At 36.3% G+C, this 22,658-nt stretch overlaps 2 protein-coding genes across 2 annotated transcripts; both read right to left on the bottom strand.

Moving 5' to 3' along the window:
* Positions 1-1,033: 1,033 nt before the first annotated feature.
* Positions 1,034-2,525, bottom strand: LOC126080031 (putative olfactory receptor 56B2). The gene is made up of 2 exons (XM_049891360.1): positions 2,518-2,525; positions 1,034-2,021 (listed from the first exon to the last, which is right to left on the bottom strand). The coding sequence occupies exons 1-2, from the start codon at positions 2,523-2,525 to the stop codon at positions 1,034-1,036; spliced, it is 996 nt and encodes a 331-aa protein (XP_049747317.1).
* An 8,564-nt stretch (positions 2,526-11,089) lies between these two features.
* On the bottom strand, positions 11,090-19,385 carry LOC126080030 (olfactory receptor 52N4-like). The gene is made up of 2 exons (XM_049891359.1): positions 19,288-19,385; positions 11,090-12,098 (listed from the first exon to the last, which is right to left on the bottom strand). Exons 1-2 carry the CDS (start codon positions 19,383-19,385, stop codon positions 11,090-11,092), a joined length of 1,107 nt encoding a protein of 368 aa, XP_049747316.1.
* Between the last annotated feature and the right edge of the window lie 3,273 nt (positions 19,386-22,658).

Below are 22,658 nucleotides of genomic sequence, written 5' to 3'. Positions count from 1 at the left end.
GGATAATGAAACCATGGCACTGGCAGTATGAAATCCAGTTCTGAGGTTTTTCATTTTTAATGCTCTCTGTGTATTTTATAAACAGTGAAGTTATGAGAATGTTTCCCCACCCCAATACAAAATATATCAAGTGTTATTTGTTTTATCTTATTTTGTTTTGCCTGCTTGCTCAGTAACATTCCTCCTCTCTCTGGGACTGCCCTTTCATCTCTCGCCAATCTATCAGCATGAAACCTTGGAAGCCATCTTGCAGTACAATAGGCCAAAATATATTTATTAAATTTAGAAGTCCTGAGTGTTCAAAATATGAAAATATGGGAGTGTTTAAACCATATAAATTAAAAAATAACCAAAGTATAAAAGTACATACAGTTTTTTCTTCTAGACATTCAGGTTGTAATAGTTTTCATTAAGTTCAGTGAAAGGGTAATATGCTCATGATTTTAGGAGTTCTTGTTTTGTTGGTACTGTAAGGGCTATTTATTTACTCTATTCAGTGATCCATCAAGGATATGACTCTTGGACTCAGTTATTCCAGAATGGACTACCCAATCCAAACTGGGATGATGAGAATGGTTCCCTGGATAACTGACATAGAGATAGTATATTCCAAATTATTCTGAAATTTCTTGAACTAATGAATATGATCCATTTGGGCAATAGGTTTTTTTTTTTTTTTTCCTTGTCTACTGAGAAGTGAAGAAAGATATTTTGCAACAAGAATAAAGAATGTAAAAAATGCATAGGAAGATATATGAGAGAGGCCTGAGGAAGTTCAGGCAACATATCCACATATCCCAATTGTTCTTTTCTTGGATTCTTTGAGACAATCAACATCATTATGTTACTCTAATAAGATTTTTGCTTGACTGACAAAGATTTCAAATATTAGTGACCCCTCTCCCCTTTTTTTAAATTTCAGTAGTTGTCACTGATTCCTTATACTAATGAAAATGTGGCATAGTATCCCTTTTCCTTATGTCTTCTGCACTCGGCAATCTTCAGAGAATATATTGATAAGTATATGGGGAAATTAACAAGCATGAGCACCATCTCCTCTTTTGTTATTCTTGATGCCCAGTCTAAGTACCTTCCTCAAGCCCTGCCTGAGCTCCTTGTTCTTGAGTGCATAGACCACGGGGTTGAGGGAGGGAGGAAGGACATTATGTAATACGTTGAGTAGAACTGGGAAGAGGGGAACTGTCATTGTTACACTGTGAGTGACAGAAATGACAACAACAACTGTGTAAAAGAAAAGAATTAGAATGAGATGGGAAGTGCAGGTACTCAAGGCCTTAGATGCAGCTTCTTCTGAATTCAAGCTTAGCACAGACTGCAGTATCAAAGCATATGATAAAATAATCATACCCAGGTCACTGCCCATGAGTGTCCAAGCCAGAAGTAGCTGGTAGATGCTGTTGATTGTCCTGTCATCACAGGAGAGTCTAGTCACTCCAAGGTTAGAGCACAGACAATGCTCAATTTGATTCTGGAAGCAGTAGTGCCTCTGAGAAGCCAACACTGGTACTGGGATGGTTAACAGGCTGTTTCTGAGTATCATTAATACAGTTGCTTTGACCACAAAAGATTCAGTAATTACTGATGAATATCGTAGAGGTCGGCAAATGGCTACATATCTATCAATAGCCATGCAGAGGAAGATGCCTGACTCCATGGCCACAAAACAATGTATGACATACATCTGAGAAAAGCACTCAGGGAGACTGATGGCCTTAGCATTGAACCACAAGATGGCCAAAATCTTGGGCATGATAGTGGTAGCCAAGCCCACGTCTACCACAGCCAGGATGCCCAGAAAATGGTACATAGGCTGGTGCAGTGTAGCCTCTTGGTTGATGGTGATCAGGATAAGGATATTTGCACCAAGAGCTAAGAGGTAGAGCAGAGCCAAGGGCAGGGAGAGCCAGTGTTGCCACTCATGAATGCCTGGGAATCCCATCAGGACAAACTCAGAGACCTGGAACTTAGAACTATTGGAACTTCTGAGAGACTGGAACATCCTTCCCTAAGAGGGAAATTATTCAAGGTTATTATTCTTGGTTATGTCTATCACAGTTTTTTTTTTTTTAAGCTTTTATTCCCAATCATGATATTAAAAGAGGGATCACCATCATCTTCATTATTCTCATTATCCCACTAAACATTTGTTGGGCATTTCTTATGAAACAGGAACTGTGATAATACATTCTATGAGCTAATTCAGTTAATCATCACAAAAACTCTGTAAGACAGGTCATATCATTTCTACCTTCTTATAACAGAAAATATTTATTTTTTATAACAGAAAATAGAACTTTGGAGAAAATCAAGACCTTCCTCGTGATCTTCCATCTAGTAAGTCCCAAAAACAGGACAAGACGAAAATGAGCTGATACCACAGCCTGGACCCCTCAGTTTGGGTTTGTTAATGGGTTGGTTTAATTTTAGAGTGAATACATAGACTCACAGTAGAAGTACACATGCATGGGGACTTTCAGACAACATATAATTATATACAATAGCATAAAAACCTTCTTGTTATTTCAATACTTGAGAGTTTGTGAAACACAAATGGGTATTATTTAATTTTCATTTAAAATATATGAAATAGCTTAGTATACCAATATCGTAGGGTGATAACTGATATACAGAAATGCTAATGAATTGACTAAAGTCAACCAACTATAAAAGAGAGAAATACAGACTGGAAATCCCAGTATTCTTTAACTTCCCCCTAAAAAAACAACCAAGCCAAACCCATTGCTGTCGAGTCGATTCTGACTCATAGTGACCCTATCGGAAAGAGTAGAGCTGTCCCATATGGTTTCCAACGAGCGTCTGATGGATTTCAACTGCTGACCTTTTGTTTAGTCAGCCATAGATCTTAACCATTATGTCACCAGGGTTTCCTAACTTCCCCCTACTTGGGAATATTCATGCTTCTTGGAGCAGTCAGCACAGCCACACAATGAAGAGAGTAGAAGTGAAAAAAACAGAAGTCCCTTTAAAATCAAATTACCCTATAAACCTATATGCAAAGGATAAGAGATTACAGGTTATTTTAAGCATACAGAATATTTATGAGTATCTACCATATTCTAGGTCATAAGCAAGAAATAACAAAGAACTAATACCATTAATATCATAAAGCAAAATGCAAAATCAACATAACTGATATAAATGAAATAAAGTGAATGCATAAGCTTTGAAAAAAATTAACAACTCTATGAAATAGTACATGACTCCAATATAAAGTAATAATAGAAATGACAAAAAGTAAAGAACAATGAGAACTTAAAAATTTTAGGAATATGGTTAAAATTTTATTTGATAAATCTATAACTTTAAATGCATATATTACAAGCAAAAAATTGCTTAGAAATTAGTGGACTAATCAGTTAACTCAAGGAATTGTAGTAACTAATTATAGAGTAAACATAAAGAAAGAAAAAAACAGATTACTGGAATTAGAAAATAATTAGAATTCTTTCAAAATGAAAGCCTTATTTAAAGACAGTCATAACATAGACAAATCTAAATAATTGTGTAAGGGAAAACAAAGATAAGACACAAAAACAATAATTAAGAAATCGGGAAACGCCACGCAGAAAATATAATTTTAAAAATACTAAAGGGCATATTAAAAGCTCAGCTGATAACCAAAAGGCCAGTAGCTTGAATTCACCAGCCACTCCTGGGAAACCCTACGGGGCAGTTCTACTTTGTCCTATAGGGTCGCTATGAATTGGAATCCAGTGGATTTGGTTTGGTTTAAAGAATACAGTAAATCACTTTACCATTCAAAATTAAAAATTTAGAATTCCAGTATAATTTTCAGAGAATACATAATTCACTAAAACTGAGTAAAAATAATAGATGAAACTAAAACATAAATTGGAAATTTAAAAACACCAGAAAAATATGCCAAAGAATTTTAATAAATCTTCCATTATATAATTACTACCCTGTGTATGTTGTCAAGGAGTCGTAAGACTAAGCTCAACTAAGACAATTTCCAATTGGAAAAGACATTATAAGAGAAAAAAAATTAGACTATTTCAATTACGATTACCCAATATCAGCAAATCTAATTATGCAACATATAAAAACACATTTCACGCATGATGAAGTAAGGTTTAACACTGGAAATATTTTAATTGTAATTCACTACATTAAGAAATTGAATGGAAACAATAACAACAGCTCAGATGGATCAGAGAAGTATATGATTATATCCATTTATAACTTTTTAAACTAACTTAAACCAGGAAAAAGGAGGACTTTTATAATATGTATTATCTAGTGAAAATTCAAAGATAACTGCTTATTGAATGAACAAGTCAGGGGCACCCACAATCTCAATTTCTACTCATTGCTGTAGCCTAGTATGCTATATTGCATTAGTGCAAGATGCTAGGGTATTAGTAAGAAAGAAGTACACCTGGCATTTACCTTAGAAAACATAAAGATCTAGACTGAAACACCAAGAAATTCTGTAGACAGCCCTTTAGAAATGTGAAAAACTGTGTCATTCTTACAAATGTTCAAATATTTTAGATAAAAATGTGCTATATGTGGCCCTGTGAACTTGAAATTTTTCCTTAACCCCTAGAATCCATGGCTGTAATCTATAAGTTGTTGTTGTTAGGTGTCAAGGAGTTGGTTCCAACTCATAGTGACCCCATATACTACAGAATAAAACACTGCCCGGTCCTGTGCCATGGTCACAATTATTGCTATGTTTGAGCCCATTGTTGCACCCACTGTGTTAATCCATCTCACTGAGGGTTTTCCTCTTTTTTGCTGACCTTTACCAAGCATGATGTCCTTCTCCAGTGACTGGTCCCTCCTGATAACATGTTCAAGTACGTGAGATGAACTCTCACCATCCTTGCTTCTAAGGAGCGCTCTGGCTGTACTTCTTCCAAGACAGATTTATTCATTCTTCTGGCAGTCCATGATATATTCGATATTTTCTGACTCACAGAGACCCTATAGGACAGAGCAGAACTGCCCCATAGGGTTTCCAAGGAGCAGCGGGTGGATTCAAAACTGCTGGCTTTTTGGTTAGCAGTCATAGCTCTTAACCACTTCAAAACCAGGGCTCCAACACCATAATACAAAGGCATCAATTCTAAAAAAAAACGATTATTCATTTCTAGCTCCTTAAATGAGAATTAAATTTATGAAAGTTCTTAATTAAGATCCTTTCCAGATACAATGAAAATTAGTATTTATATATTCAATTTAATGAAGTCTAGATGAGTATTCCCTCAGACAGGACAGCAGCCATCAAGACCTGACGCCAGGAACCTGTTTATTAGAAGCCAGAGAGCTAACAAAAAACTAGGAAGAATATTCGTACAAACTATACGGCCTGCTGAACACTGGGCTCGGAAAGCTTTCTGAAGAATTATAAAGATTCAAAAAATCTAATAAAATCTCACAGAACAATGAGAATGATTCCGAAGAATATTGGTGCTAATATACTTCACTATAATTTAATATATTTATGTATTGGGCCATAGTGGATATGGAACATTTAATATTAAGTCATGTCAAGTTCCTATAAAATTTTCAGTACTCAGGTTAATTTGGCTCAGAGTGTGCTTCACTCGAAAGAGTCATTGGAGGATTATTCTGTCCCTCTAGTATTATTCCATCACTGTCCTAGTGGAGCTCCTAAAAAGGCAGAGACCAAGGAAATCCACCATTTAAAGACTGAGTCTTAAGAACCTGTGTCTGCTTGCGAATAAGCGTTTTGGACCTGAAGCAAAATTAGCTCTGAAACTGTTTTTGTTTTAAATATCACCAGCTGGCTTAGTTGTGCAGGAGGATTCCTAAAGCATTGTCCAGGATCAATCAATTGGAGGCGACAGGTATTTAAAAAAAACACAAGAGGTGACAATTGTGAAAAAACAGGCTGCTTTAGTTTTTTTTTTTTTTTTTTTAGTAGGAACAATAACTAGTGCACATGCTCTTATCACAGCTGAGTCCTAATCTTCTGTACCAAAAAAAAAAAAAAAAAAAAAAAACTGTTTCTATCAAGTCAATTTCCACTCAAAATGACCATGTAGGACAGAGTAGAACTGCCACATAGGGTTTCCAAGGAGCATCTGGTGGATTCAAACTGCAGACCTTTACATTAGCAGCAGAGCTCTGTAAGGCTTCTCCAAATCTCTGCAGAAGGTTGAAAAGACTGGCCTCAGCCCAGCTGTGTACTTACTGCAGCCTGTCAGGGAGCAAGGTCATCCAGTCTTGAGTAGGGATCTTCGCATACCAGGAGCTGGTTGACACCTACTGCAGATGGACTCTAGCTTTTTATGACCAGCGCAGAGAAATTCAGGGATCAGCTGTGCTGGAGATAAAGTGAACTCCCCAAAGCCACAAAACCTGTGTCAGCCTGAGGACAGTCAAACCCAGGGGTGGACATAATTAGGGACAAATACTCAGATCATATTATTAAGCTAACATCCTAATTTGCCAATGGTTAAGCTAAAAAAAAAAAAATGGTTAAGCTAGATCTTATTAAATGTAGGTATACATGGGTGCAAATATCTAAGTAGCCTTCTCTTTAAGGAGAATCTTTTGGAAAATATTTTGAAGAAAAAAATATATATATATGACTTCTCTCTATACTTACCATTTTTGCAAATGCAAATGCAGAAATTTCATAATCACTTTTTCTTGTGTCTTAGAACCTGTGTTCTCTTAGAACTTGTGTCTCTAGAACCTGTCTAATTTTGAGTAACAGAAGACACTCAAAAAATAATTGGTTCGGTGAGCTCTAGATATCAAATGATATTAAGTGATTGATAAACCACCAGAGAAAAGAAACTTGTGATTCTTGCATCATGTTGCCTTTTGTTTGGGAAGACTGAGCTCCGTTATAGAGAGGGAAGAAAAGATGCTCTTAGCTCTGTGGTAGGCTTCAGGGTGACTTGATTCTTTGTGGATAAGCCCAGGAGTGGTCTTTGGGAAGAGTTTAATCAACCATCCTAGTCTTATCCTCCACCTCACACAAATAAACACCATCCCAGAAAACCATGTGATTTTACAATATTTCATTTTTTAAACTTATCACTACACATACATATTTTAATAGCGTAAAGTATCCACAACACACCTTTCCAAACCACTTGTCACAAATGACAGATAAACTCACTTTATGCTAGTAAGATTTAGAAGTATTTTACTCATTCCATAATAAAAATAGCGAACACTTATGCAGTACTTCCTACATACCATAAATTATTTTAAGGGTGTTACATATTTTTTTTTTAAATTATCCTCATTATAACTCCCATTGTGTTAGGTACAATTATTTATTCTAATTTATAGATGGGGAAACTGAGGCACATAAAAGTTAAGAAGTTTGTGTGATGTCACAGAGTTAGTAAGTGGTAGTACTGCACTTTGAATTCATGTACTCACTATTTCCCATTGACTCCAACTGTACCAAAAACCCCAAGGTTTTGTGATTTCTCTGACTAGATTAAAATTTCTACTGGTCATATTTTGCCTTGTTTTGAGGCCTATCTCAAATTCCATTTCTATAACAAACCTTCTGTTTATACATTTCTCACTGCTAGCAATATTAATACTGCCTAACTATTTAAGCCTTTCCCGTTTTTTTCATTTCACCTTTACCCCCCTCCCTGCCCCTGCACAGTTGTAAAATCTCTGAGTAGAGGGGTAAACCTTATTCAAATCTGTGTTTTGAGTGTCTAGCAAAATGTTTCATACTTCATAGATGTCAATAAATGGTTGTTAAGTGCTGTCAAGTCGGTTCTGACTCATAGCGACCTTAGTGACAGAACAAAACATTGCCCAGTCCTGCACCATCCTCACAATTGTTGCTATCTTGAGCCCATTGTTGCAGCCACTGTGTCAATCTATCTCTTTGATGGTCTTCCTCTTTTTCAATAACCATCCACTTTACCAAGCCTGATGTCCTTCTCCAAGAACTGATCCTCCCCGATAACATGTCCAAAGTATGTGAGACAAAACCTCACCACCCTTTCTTCTAAGTAACATTCTGGCTGTACTTCTTTTGGGACAGATTTATTTGTTTTTCTGGCAGCCCATTCAATATTCTTTGTCAACACCAAAATTCAAAGACATCAATTCCTCTTTGGCCTTCTTTATTCATTGTTAAGCCTTCTCAAGCGTATGCAGCAATTAAAAATACCATGACTTAGGTCAGGTGCACCTTTCTCCTCAAATTGACATCATTACTTTTCAACACTTTAAAGAGGTCTCTTTCAGCAGATTTTCCCAATATAATATATCATCTGATCTCTTGATTGCTGCTTCCATGGGCATTGATTGTAGATCCAAGTAAAATGAAATCCTTGACAACTTCAGTCTTTTCTCCACTTATCATGAAGTTGCTTATTGGTCCAGTTTTCTTTATGTTAAGGGGCAATCCATACTGAAGGCTGCAGTCTTTGATCTTTGTCAGCAAATATAGGCTTTCAAAATACACTCTTCACAAATAGTGAACTTTCTTTCCACTCTTTCAGTTAGTTTAATTCACATATAAAAGGTCAATATAAAAGGCCTATCCATTCATTAGTCACACAAAAACACACAATCAGTGAATATTTGGTGAACATTTACTATGTTTAGACTTATTCATTTGCTATAAATTTTAAACAATGAAGCAACAAACTATCTTATTATTTGTAGAATTTTGTAGTGTTCTATTATAACTATTTACAACTAAAAAACACTCATGAAACAAAAAATGAATATTTTTAGTTTGATAAAACACATATACCAAAAAGACACAGCTTGCATAATACTCGAATAAAACAGTTTAAACTCAATCCTTTTAACATGAAGAGCAAAACAACTATATTCATTATCACCATATACTAGTGGATTTAACAAAGACAAAAGAGAGAAAAACAATACACCAGTGGTATACCATTAGGAAAGAGAGAGATAAAACTGTCACTATTTTCTAATAATGTGTGATGTATAAACAGCACTGGGACAGACAGTTGAAATAAAAAAGGGGAACAGAGTTGTTGGATAGCACATCAGTTTAGAATAAGCAGTAATTTTACTCTCCTCTGCACTGATCTAGTAGAAGAGATAACAGGAAAAAAATCACAGTTACAATAGCAAAAAATACTGTGTAGCAAAAAATACTGTATATAGCATATAGAAATGAATAGAAAGATGAATGTAAATATATTTATCTATAAAATTTTAAAAACTTTAAAAAAACACAGGAAGACATGAATCAATATAGAAATAGTATCGTAGACTACTGAGCACTCGTTTCAGGCACTAAAATTTTTATCCATCAACATCCGTATTCATCTCTATATCTATCAAATAACAACTGCTTGTGGGAAGTACCATAATGGTCTCCACTATATATATGAAAAAACTATGGATAAGTTAAGCATGGAAAATTCAAGCACTTTGCCCAAAGTCACTTAATTAAGAAGTAGCAATCTGCTACTAGAGGACTTGCTCTTAATTCTCATGGTACAGTGCCTGTCGACATATATTCATGGGTAAGATTATAACATTACATAGATGTCAAATTTCCACAAATTATGGTGAATTCATAAATTCAGATAAATATCAACCTCATTTTTAACTTTCTGTAAGGTTTATTTAGAATAGAAAAGATTTACAAATAGCCTAGTCAATACAAAAAGCACAGATAGAAATATATGTAATTGTCAATAATAAATATATAGCGAGATATAGGTATAGATTAACACAAAACCATATTGGTAAACAAGATGTAATAATAGAAAAGGAACAATTAGAGCTTCAGTGATATTGATTATATGGAGTTGTGCAACCCTTCTCATCCCCCTTTTCTGAGTTGTTCTTCCCCCATTAACATAAACTCACTGCCTCTTAAGGTTTCTATCAAATCTTTTGAGTTGCTGTTGTCAACTTGATTCCATATACTGTATTTTTACACAAATAACGCATGCTTAATATGTTTCTTTGCCAACCACTCCCTCCCCCCTCCCCAGGTATTTTTATAATCTCTGTGCTAATTTTTTTTGCAGTAACGTAAAGAAGTTTTTTAAAGAAGTTGGCATAGTGGCGCTTACAAAAATACCTTGTAGGGGGAGGGTAGATAGATCTTAAAAGAGCATAATACTCAAGCTAGGCATTCTTTAATTGTTAAGCTAAACTATTGTTTGGCTTTTAGGAAACCCTGGTGGCTTAACTGTTAAGAGCTGCAGCTGCTAACCAAAAGGTCTGCAGTCTGAATCTAACAGGCGCTCCTTGGACACCCTGTGGAGCAGTTCTACTGTGTCCTATAGGGTTGCTATGAGTCAGAATCGACTTGATGGTAATTTTTTTTTAATTGCTTGGTTTTAAGAAGACTTCAGGGGATATTTTTCAGTCCCAGGTTTAAAGAATATCTCAGGGCAATGGCCTCAGAGGTTCATCCAACCTCCATAGCTCCAGAAAACCTGAATTCCATGAGAATTTAAAATTCTGTTTTGAATTTTCCCTGATCAGGATTCGTCTATAGAATCTTTCATCAAAATGTTCAGTAATGATATCTGGGCCCCATCCAGTTCTGGTCTCATGGCAGAGGATACACATTTTCATGGAAGCAATTAGCCACACTTCCATATCCTCCTCCTATTCCTGGTTCCCTTTATTCCTCTGTTGTTCCAGGTGTATAGAGACCAATCATTGTGGTCGATGGCCACATTCCAACTTTTAAGATCCCATCGCTATCTGAAAACAAAACGAAGTGGCATCTGGCTGCAGATTATCTCCTACTTTATTCATTTCTCTTCACAATTTTCTCAACTTCACATTAGGTTTTTGTTCATGGAAACTTGGGTTAATAATAAGATTAGTCCTTCACAGGAGTGAGGAAGTAAACCTGCATAGTGAGGGTGGTGGGCATTCCAGCAATGTTGGAATTCTGAAGACACATAAGAAAAGTGCACCACTCAACACATTCCATCGTCAAGGACAAACTGTAGTCTTGAGAAGGCATCATTGACTCCTGGCTAAACAGCAGACAGAAGCATTGCATTAATTATATTTCCTTTCCTTCCCTTCTCTTCCCTGAAAATTGTCTCTTTCATGTACTGAGGGGATTGGTGTCCTTAGAACCAGAAAGACTCCTTAGAACACAGTCTCGTATCTGCTTGGTTTTCACCCCATAGACAATAGGGTTCATTGTGGGAGGCAGGAGAAGGTACAGATTGGCCACAATGACGTGGCAAGATGGAGGGATTCTGTGGCTTCCAAAGCGGTTAAAAAAGAAGCAGAAGAAAGCTGGACTGTAGGAGAAAACAATAGCACAGATATGGGCAGTGCAGGTGCTAAAGGCCTTCTGCCGAGCATCTGCTGATGAAAGGATCATGGTGTAGGAAATTGTGATGCACAAAATATCAAAGCCTCCAATCAGGAAAGCAGCCATTAAACCATAGACAACATTGGCCTTGATATTCCCACAGGATAACTTGGCTACAGACAACTGGTCACAGTAGGTATGGTGTATTATGTTGCCTCTGCAATAGGGTAGGCGCTTAGTGAGGAAAATCAAGGGAATGATGAGAAACACTGCTCTCAGAAAAGTGGCAAGCCCACCCTTTACAATGACAGGATTGGTGAGGATGGTTGCATAGTGCAGCGGGTAGCAGATGGCCACATAGAGGTCCAAGGCCATAAGCATGAGCACCCCAGATTCCATCCCTGTGAAGGTGTGAGTGAAGAACATCTGAACCAGACATTCATTAAAGCTGATCTCCTGGAGATGGAACCAGAAGATGCAGAGAGCTTTAGGGATTGAACTAGTGCACATGACAATGTCAGTGAGGGAAAGCATGGCCAAGAAGTAGTACATGGACCTGTGCAGGGAGTCCTCGTAGCGGATGAGGTAGAGGAGTCCACAATTCCCTACAATAGCCACAACATACATGGAGCAGAATGGGAAGGAAATCCAGATGTGCATGTCCTCTAGTCCTGGGATCCCTCTGAAAATGAATGAAGTTAGGGTCGCGTCTGTTTGGTTCAGCATTAACACGATCAGGCTGGTATGATCATTAAGCAGTTTATCAGTTTTTGTTTTTGTATTTTTAATCCTTCTAGATTAGGAAAAGAAGAAAAAAAAATCAATTTGTAGTCTCTCTCTCTCCCCATCTGTTTCTGTCTCTCTGTTAAATGTTGCATTTTGATATAAAAATAACCATATTTTTAATGTCGGAATATTTACTTAACCATAGTTTAAATGAAGTATGTGTTCTTTGTTAATTCATTAATTTATCAATTTATTCCACAAATACATATTTAACAGAGTCAAATCAACCTGACGGCAACAGGTTTTTATGCCACAGGAATTTATTCGATGGCAACGGGTTTAGTTGTTGGTGGTTATGTCACAGATAAGGAGCCCTGGTAACACAACAGTTAAGTGTTTGGCTGCTAATCAAAAGGTTGTCTGTTCAAACCCACCTAGCGGCTCCTCTGGAAAAGACCTGAGGATCTGCTCTCAGGATGATTAAAAAAAATCAAACCCATTGCTATCAAAGTGATTCCTACTGATAGTGACTCTACAGTACAGAGTAGGACTGCCTCATAGGGTTCCAAGGTAGCATATCCTTATGGAAACAAACTGACATGTTTCTCCTGTGGAGTGATTTGTGGGTTGGAACCACCAACCTTTCAGTTAGCAGGAAATGCTAAGCCACTGTGCCACTAGGGTTACATAATATAAAGAAAAAAACAGCCAGAAAACCCTGTGGGGTCAGTATGAGTTGGAAATCAACTTGAGAGCATCCAATAATGATGATAACAATGTCACAGTTTCAATCATATTATATCTACATTATTTTTAACACAAAAACATAGATTCAATCTTCATAGATTTGTAATCAAGTATAATGTTATGTTCTTTCTGATGATGTTGTTGTGATGTCTAATTTAAATGTTAATAAATAAACACTTCTCCCTTTGGTAGTTTTCTTGAGGAAAAGCTCATTGATCATCTCATCGGTAACCCAACAGATAATGATACGGATATTTTTATTTTTCTTAATGCATCATACTTAAAAAAAAAAAACCTGCTACCATCAAGTCGATTCCAACTCATAGTGACCCTGTAGGACAGAGTAGAACTGCCCCATACAGTTTCCAAGGAGCAGCTGGTGGATTTGAACTGCCCACATTTTGGTTAGCAGCCTGGGCTCTAACCACTGCACCACCAGGGTTCCTATGGTTTGTATTTCAGCTTAATATATAACAGGCATTGTACTAAGCGTTTTACAGACATTAATTCATTTAATCATCACTACAAGCCCAGGGAGTATTATTATTAATCAGGCACTTTACAATTGAGTAAATGGAGGCACTGTAGGGAAGAGGCTTCTTAATTTCTCAGTTGTGCATTCAACACAAAACTGTACCATTTTTTAAACTTTTTAAAATTATTTTTTCAAATTCTTATCAAAGAAATGTACGTTTATTTTTAAAAGTCAAAAAGTTCCAAAAGGATAGTAATAAAAGCGAAAATCTGCTCCCATACTACAGCTTTTAAAGTCCAGCTCCCCACAGTCAGTTACTTCCAGATATTTTAGCTCCCTACTACCTTTTGGAGTCTCTTGGTAGTGCAAATGATTAATGAGCTCGGCTGCTAACTGAAGAGTTAGTGGTTCAAGTCTACCCAGAACTGTCTCAGAAGAAAGTCCTAGAGATCACTTCATAAAACAATCAGCCATTGAAAACCCTGTGAAGCACAGTTCTGCTCTCACATACATGGGGTCACCTTGAGTTGGAATTGACCTGACAGCAACTGAAGGCCAGCTCTTACATCTGTATTTCTAAATAATATGCCTATGATGCTTTTTCTTGGTATGTCAGTTGAAATATTTTTGTTTACATTAATGTTTACATTTTATAATCATATAGGTATTGTCCCTTGCTGAGTCACAAAACATTTTTTCCTCATTCAATATATTTCATTTTGATTAATAATTTCTTTTATTTATGCTTAGTATTTTATGTACTTATCTCAAAATATTTTAACTCTCTGTCAAAATTGTGAAACGTTTTCTTACTGTTATTTACTTGACAGTTAAACACATCGATTCTTGTCCTCACCGATACCATCTATCTTCCTTCTGGGGAGCTTCTGTCCTCCTGCTTCTCTGAAAAATACTACTCCCTTAGCTGTTGCATAATTTTGATGCAAAAATTCCCCTTCACCTATTCATTGTGTTAAATCACCTTTTGTGGATCTGGTGTCTTCCCCTTTCAATATTACCATGAGTTCACGTAAAATATGTTTTTTGAGGTAAAAGAAGACAAAGATAAGATAGAAAACCACACTCAAAGTATGGACAAATGTTTTCTGACTAAACAGAAAACATATCAAACACATCAAGAATATACCTAAGATTTTGAGAGAAGATATTAATGTAAGGTAAAGTAGAAATCAAAGCAAGAAAACGTTGATCGAGATCACTTTGAGAAATAGTACATGAAAGGCTTGACTCAGTGCAGTTAAAGCTGATTGTATCAAAATGTTTTTTTTCTTCAGGTTTAATAAAGTTTATTAAAATAAACCAAAATAATAAAAAATACTGAAATACTTTTTCCCCCTTTGTTATGTATTACTTAGATATTTTTAAAATTTGTAAATTCATTTAATCATACAGAAGCTTATTAGCTTTGTATTAGTTAACCTATTAATTGTGATCTGAAGCTAATAATTGCAAGGCTAAAACAATTCTAGAAATCTGCATTATGGTTAAAAGAATGATAGGGGTTTTCTACGTAAGAGTAGTGTTTCCTTGAAGATCAAAATTACCATCAAGGTTCTTTCTATCAGGCTCATATATGCATAGTGCATGTTTTCATACAACATCATATTTTTCAGACTACTTTCAAAGATATCATTAAAAGAAATTTTAAAAACTATATATACACACACATTGATTACTAAAAAAGTAAGATCACCTTTTAAATTAATTTTTGATAAATATTTCGTTAGTGTATACCAAATTGTCACAAGTTGCTGAAAAATACGGTCACTACTCTATTTCCTTCTCAATACATCCAAGCAATCAACTCTAAGCTCTGTGTACCCATGCAACAGAAGCAAGTAGAGAAATTAAGGGAAGCAACATTAAAAGAAAAAAAAAAAAAAGGAGAAAAATTGCTATCAAGTCGATTCTGACTCATAGTGACCTGGTAGGACAGAGGAGAACAGCCCACAAGGGTTTCCAAGGCTATAAGTCTTTACAGATGCAGAATGCCACACCTTTCTCTCATGGAGTCACCAGTAGGATTGAACAAACAACTTTTCTGTGGGCAGCTGAGCACTTAATCACTGCACCACCAAGGCTCCTTAAGGGAAGCATGAACAAAACAAACCTGTTGCCATTGAGTCTATTCATAAAAAGGAATATATTTCTGAGATCACTTATGCTTTATTCTGGAAACCATCTTCCCTAAATATGAGAAAAATATCCTATTTGTATTCACTGTGCTTACTTTTTACTTCTTATTGGCCAATGGGAATCTTATAGACAGCAGCAGAAGATTGTCTGATACAGTGCCAGAAGATGAACCACTTAAGTTGGAAAAAAGAAAGTTGGAAAGCACTGAAAATACGACTGGGGAAGAGCTACCTCCTCAAAGTCGAATCAACCTTAATGACATGGATGGAGTAAAGCATTCGGGACCTTCATTTCCTGATGTGGCATGACTCAAAATAAGTAGAAACAGCTGCAAACATCCATTAATAATTGGAGTGGGGAATGTAGGAAAAATGAATCAAGAAAAATTGGAAATTGTCAAAATAAAATGAACGTTTGAAGATCAAAATTCTAGGCATTAATATGCTAAAATAGACTGGTATTGGCCATTTTAAATCAGATAATCATATAATCTACTACACCAGGAATGAAAAACTGAAGAAGAATGAAGTCACATTCATCATCAAAAAGAACATGTCAAGATCTATCTTGAAATACAACACTGTCAGAGATAAACCAATATGGATATACCTACAAGGAAGACCAGTTAATAAGATTATTAATAAAATTTACACACCAACGACTAATACTGAAGTTGAAAAAATTGAAGATTTTTACCAATTTCAATAGCCTGAAACTGATCAAACATGTAATCAAGATACACTGATGATTCCTGATGATTGGAACGTGAGCCTTGGAAACAAAGAAGAAGCATCAGTAGATGGAAAATATGGCCTTGGTGATAGAAACAACTCTAGAAATCACATATAATTTTGTAAGACCAAATCCTTATTTCTTGAAATAGCTCTTTTCAACAACATAAATGGTGACTATACACATGGAACTCACAGGATGGAACACACAGGAATCAGTCGACTATATCTGTGCAAAAAAATGATGGAGGAGCTCAATATCATTATTCAGAACAAGGCCAGGGGCCAACTGTGGAACAGGCCATTAATTGCTAATATGCAAGTTCAAGTCGAAGCTGAAGAAAATTAACACAAGTCCAAAAGAGCCAAAGTAGTACCTTGAGTATATTCCACCTGAATTTAGAAACCATTTCAAGAATAGATTTGACCCATTGAACACTAATTACCAAAGACAAAGATGAGACTGAACACAAATGGTGTAGGATGACATCAAGAACATCATACATGAAGAAAGGAAAAGGCTATTAAAAAGACAGGAAAAAAAAATAGGTGTCAGTAGAGACTCTGAAACTTGCTCTTAAGTATTTAGTAGCTAAAGTGAAAGGAAGAAACGATGAAGTAAAAGAATTGAACAGAAGATTTCAAAGAGCAGCTCAAGAAGGCAAAGTATAGTATTATAATGAATTGTGTAAAAGCCTAGAGTTAGAAAACCAAAATAGAAGAACAAGCTCAGCTTTTCTCAAGCTGAAATAACTGAAGAAAAAAAACTCAAGCCTCATGTTTCAATGTTGAAGAATTTTATGGACAAAAATATTGAAAAACTCAAGGAGCATGAGAAAAAAAAAAAAAAAGATGTAAGGATTACACAGAATTACTATACCAAGAAGAATTGGTTGACGTTCAATCATTTCAGGACGTAACATATGACCAGGAACCAATGCTGAAGGAAGAAGTCCAAGCTGCACTGAAAGCATGGACAAAAAACAAAGCTCCAGGAATTGGTGGAATACCAACTTAGACGTTTCAACGAACAGATGCAATGCTGCAAGTACGCCTTCCTCTATGCCAAGGCATTTGGAAGGCAGCTACCTTGCCAACCTAGTGGAAGAGATCCATACTTGCGCCTATTCCAAAGAAAGGTGATCCAACGGAATGCAGAAATTATTGAACAGTATCATTAATATTACATGCAAGAAAAATTTTGCTGAAGATAATTAAAAAGCAGTTGCAGCAGTACATCAACAGGGAGCTGCTAGAAATTCAAGCCAGATTCAGAAGTGGGCCTGAAACAAGGGACATTATTGCTGATGTCAGATGAATCCTGGATGAAAGCAGAGAATACCAGAAAAGGTGTTTACCTGTGTTTAACTGAGTATGCAAACGCACTCTACTGTATGTATCATAACAAATGACAGGTAACATTGCAAAGAATGGGAATTTTAGAACACTTAATTGTACTCAAGAGGAACCTGTACATAGACCAAGATGCAGTCATAAAAACATAACAACAGGTTACTGTGTGGTTTCAAGTCAGGAAAGGTGTGGGTCAGGGTTATATCTTTTACCATACATATTCAATCTGTATGCTTAGCAAGTAATTCCAGAAGCCAGACGACAGAAGAACATGGCATCAAAATTGGAGGAAGACTTATTAACAACCTGTGATATGCAGATACCATACATAACCTTGCTTGTTGAAAGTGAAGAGGACTTAAAACATTTACTGATGAAGATCAAAGGCTATACCTTCAGTGTGGATTATACTTGAACATAAAGAAAACAAAAATCCTCATAGCTGAACCAATAAACAACATTATAATAAATGGAAAAAAGGTTGAAGTTGTGAAGGATTTCATTTTACTTGAATCCACAAGACCCATTGAAGCAGCAGTCAGGAAATCAAAGGATGTATTGCATTGGGCAAATCTGCTACAAAAGACCTCTTTAAAGTGTTAAAAAGCAAGGAAGTCACTATGAGGACTAAGGTGCATGTGACCCAAGCCATGATATTTTCATTTGTCTTATATGCATGCAAAAGCTGAACAATGAATAAGGAAGACCAAAAAAGAATTGATGCCTTTCAATTATGGTGCTGGCAAAGAATATTGAATATACCACGGACTAACACAAGGACAAACAAATCTGTGTTGGAAGAAGTACAGCTCCTTGAAGTACATTCAAGAAGAAGAATTCTCCTTAGAAGCAAGAAAAGCAATCATGAGAGCTTTTTAAAGCTATAGATTTAATTACTAAAACTGGCTTTATTGTTTTACAATAATTTTAGATTCCAACTCAATACATTTGTAATATTCTCAGTTAGATGCAAGGTTATATCAAAATAATATTGTATGAACCACAAATTAAATTAATTTTTTTTTCTAAAACAACTTTGAAATGATCTCAATGAATCATAATTTAATTTCACTTGTAAGAAAAATTGGTTGATACTATGCTGTGGGTATGGACAGAGATAATGAAATAGTTACATCAATACATAAATATCACCGTTCATAAAATATAACTTTTATATCATCTGTTGTCTATCCTCAGCTTCTAAGCACAGAGACAATAAATTTCTTTCCTCGCTGGACATTCTCAATCCTTAAGGTCCACATTCTTCTCGCCATATGAGAGTGGATCACTCCAGGTAGGTGTTGCTGTCTAAAATGGACAAAACATACTGATAATTAAGTCTTTCTAGATATTAACCAGGGAAAAATATTTCTCATTTTGAGGAACAAATGGAAGCCAAGTAAGCAGCAAGAGTAATCTGACCATTGGTCTCACGATCCAGAACTATTCTCTAGCCATCTTTCCATTTTCTCATAGGTTTGACTCATACCTGACTTGCGCCACTGCAGAACTAATGATTCCTATCTGGTTAGGAAAATAACATAAATTTTCATAAGCATCATGATAAGTTATGCTGATTATAATATGAGAATTGGAGAAATAAACATTTACCAAGAAAACCCAACCCTACACAGTACTTCTGTCTTTCAAACTGAGTGGATAAATCAAATCTGTATTATTAAGAATATTTTGAGCACTTCATGTACATTCAAAGCCTCTATTCACTTTATCTTACAACCTACAAAAAAAAAAAAAATCCTTTCTCTAGCCCTCTTTTGCATGTTCTTTAATACCTGAGTTTCTGGACAGAAAAACAGCTACCTGGGTGCAATCGGCTCCAATGTCCAGGGCTTTGTCCGAAAAACATCACAATCCTAGGATAAATGTACATGCGCAATGGTCAACCTCTAAATTCCTTGATCGCTGTACCATTGACCTGGGCCTTTAAAGGCAAACGTTTGTTATATATTCCCATGGGACATTTCAGAGCATCAGGGACACCGCTGCTGATGGGGGAACCAAGTTAACCTCTATGGAAAAGAGAGAGCTTTCCATTTTTAATGCTGAGATGATGTTATAGAAATAACTAAATGAATACTCTCATACGTGTGTAGAGCTCTCTGTGTGCATGTGAGTGTGTGTGAGCATGTTTATATTGGGGAGGATGAGAGTGAATGTCCAAATAAGAGCTATTTTTAATTAATACTGGTGATTTTAATATTTATTGCAGAGCTTTCTTTCTAAGGCCCTGTGGGAAACAAATTGAAAACACTTCAGTAGAGAATGTTCCAGTCTTCCTACACCCATTCATTTCTTCTTTTATTCATGTATTTTTACATGTCTCTACTTAAATAACATCACTGAGTACTTACTACTGCCCAAGCCAGGCTAGGAGCAACATAAAAAGTGTTAGAGAACATGGTCCCTGGTTTTCAGGAAGTGTATTTCAAGTGAGGTAGATGATGACTGTTATGTTATTTGATTCACTTTTATAGTTTTTATTTCTCTGTTGAGAATCCCTGTTTAATAAGTCACTGTCATCATGTTTAAATTTATTATCTAAACATTGTTTTCCTTAATAACTGTGACATGTTTGTAACAGCTGCTTTGCATCCTTTTGCCGCTAAATTTATCATTTAGTCTGTTTCAGAGTCACTTTCTACTGACTGACTTTTTTTCCCCCTACATATATGATGTCTTATAAGCTTACAGGTGCGTCTTCTAACTTTTGTTGAAAAATGTATTGTAGGAATTTTTCATGAGTTTTGTTCATTTACTTTTCAGTAATTTAGCTAGACTTAAATCTGTCCTCCCTGTGGTGTGCAGTCACTGATGTTTATATTCAGTATTTTTATTCATATTACTTTTTAGCCTTCCTGGCTAAAGATTGCACTTGTGTCTATATAGATTAGTGGTCTACCAATGACTTGGGCAGATTATGCTTAAACATCTCAAATCCATAAGACTTCCATCTTCTACTGATGAATCTATATATGGGTTGGGGAACTCATTCCAAGTTCAGCCAGTTCCTCAATCTGCTTGGGCTTTTACTTTCCTCTGGGTCTCCTTGGAGATCTTCTGCACACACACATAATCTTCCAGTCAGCCTGGTGTTTGTGGAGATCTTATCTGGTCCTTTTATGCCTCTCTTATTTACAAGATTGCCCCATTAAATTTCTGACCAGCCTAACAAGGACAAAAACCTTGGGCCCGCAGTGCTGTGGATTTTCCCCTCTAATTTCTGATCAAGTTTCATACCAACTCTGCTGCAGGTTTTTAGTAACTGCACCAATCAAATCAGTTCTCTCTGGCAGCAAGGGCATTGGTATTTCAGGTCATTCCCACCCTGGTAGAACTACCATGCCAATTGAGCTGGCAAGGGTGGGAGTTGTGTGCAACCTAAATAGTCTGTGCAAGAATAGCACATGGCACAGACTCCTGCTGTTCTTTTGAGGAGGTCTAGCAACTTTTCGTGAAGAAACACTAGTTAATTATTGTTTGCTTTGATAACATTCCAGAGTCTTGAAAAGGTTGACAATATTTTTTTAATTATATACATGATTTTGGGGGAAGAGATCTGCCAATCTCTTCCCTCTGCCATTTTACTTGGATTGATAATCAATGCCCAAATGACATTTTGCATAAGGCAAATCTTCTGCAAAAGATCTTTTTTTAAAAATCTTAAAAAACAAAGGTGCTACTTTGATCACTAAAGTGGACCTGACCCAAGCCATGGTATTTTCAATTGCCTCATATGCGTGTGAAAGCTGAACAATGAATAAGGAAGACAGAAAAAGAATTGACAAATACGAATAATGATGTTGACAAAGAATATTGAATATACCAGGGACTGCTAGAAGAATGAGCAGATGTGTCTTGGATGAAGTACACCCAGAATTCTCCTTAGGAGTCAGGATGGTGAAACTTTGTCTTGCTTACCCTGAATATGTTATCAAGGGGGACAAGTCACTGGAGAGGGACATCATGCTTGGTAAAATACAGGGTTAGCCAAAAAGAAGACTCTCGGTGAAATGGATTGACATCGTGGCTGCAACAATGGGCTCAAACATATTGTGAGGAGGGTGGTGCGGGACAGGACAGAGTTTTGTACTATTATATATGGGGTTGCTATGAGTTGAAGCCAACTTGATGACATCTAACAACAACAATCCCTCTGCCATAGCTGGAAGCTCCCTCCCCATGAGCTCACAATATTATTTGTGAAGACAGACATTAAACAAACCTATCTAATATTTCATTTGCAGCATGTGAAAATTTTTTAAGTAATGAACTATGTTCTATAAGGGATAATAACGGAATGATGCAATTTCCATTGCAACACAGGTTTAGGATGCTTTCTCTGAGGAAATGACATCTGACCTGAGTTATGACAGAAGATCAGTAGATTAACTAAACAATACGTAGAGGGTAGAGTCGTCCTAGGGGAAAAGTGAAGGAAGATAGTGTAGCATGGGTAAAGAACAGGAGGTCGAAGTAACAGAAAAAAAAAAAAAATGTGTAGCTGATTGATATTCAAAAGGTAGGAAAATGTTATGAGGTGAGGTAATTGAACACTGAAAAAACCAAAAAACCAAACCCAGTGCGGTTGGGTCGATTCCGACTCATAGCAACCCTATAGGACAGAGTAGAACTGCCCCACAGAGTTTCCAAGGAGCACCTGGCGGATTTGAACTGCCGACCCTTTGTTTAGCAGCCGTAGCACTTAACCACTACGTCACCAGGGTTTCCTGAACATTGAAAGCTAAACTTGAATCAGAAGACCAGACCTAAGTCCCAGAGCTGCTATTTATTTTAAGCTGTTTTTATTAGAAAAATCATTTTTGTTTCCATACCTAGGTTTATTCACATATAAATTTCATGCATTTAGAGACATCTTAAGTGGGTTTCCCTAGTCTTGGGTTAAGGTCTGGGTATCCGAGTTCATAATTCAGATATTTTCAGTGTCCTTAAAATCTCATGGGAGAAGACAGATGAAAGGTGGTTATAAAATTGCGATACAACATAAGAGGTACTAAGACGGAAGACACATAAAATGCAGCAGGAAAATACCTGTTAGGAACTCATCACTAAGCAGGCGAGGTGGCAGTCTGGGGATAGAGATAATCATATACATAATTCTTGTATTTTTGTTTTTTTTGCTAAC

This window comes from Elephas maximus, chromosome 7 (genome assembly GCF_024166365.1).
Source record: "Elephas maximus indicus isolate mEleMax1 chromosome 7, mEleMax1 primary haplotype, whole genome shotgun sequence".
Taxonomy (NCBI): Eukaryota; Metazoa; Chordata; class Mammalia; order Proboscidea; family Elephantidae; genus Elephas; species Elephas maximus.
This window is presented reverse-complemented; position numbering and strand designations above follow the sequence as displayed.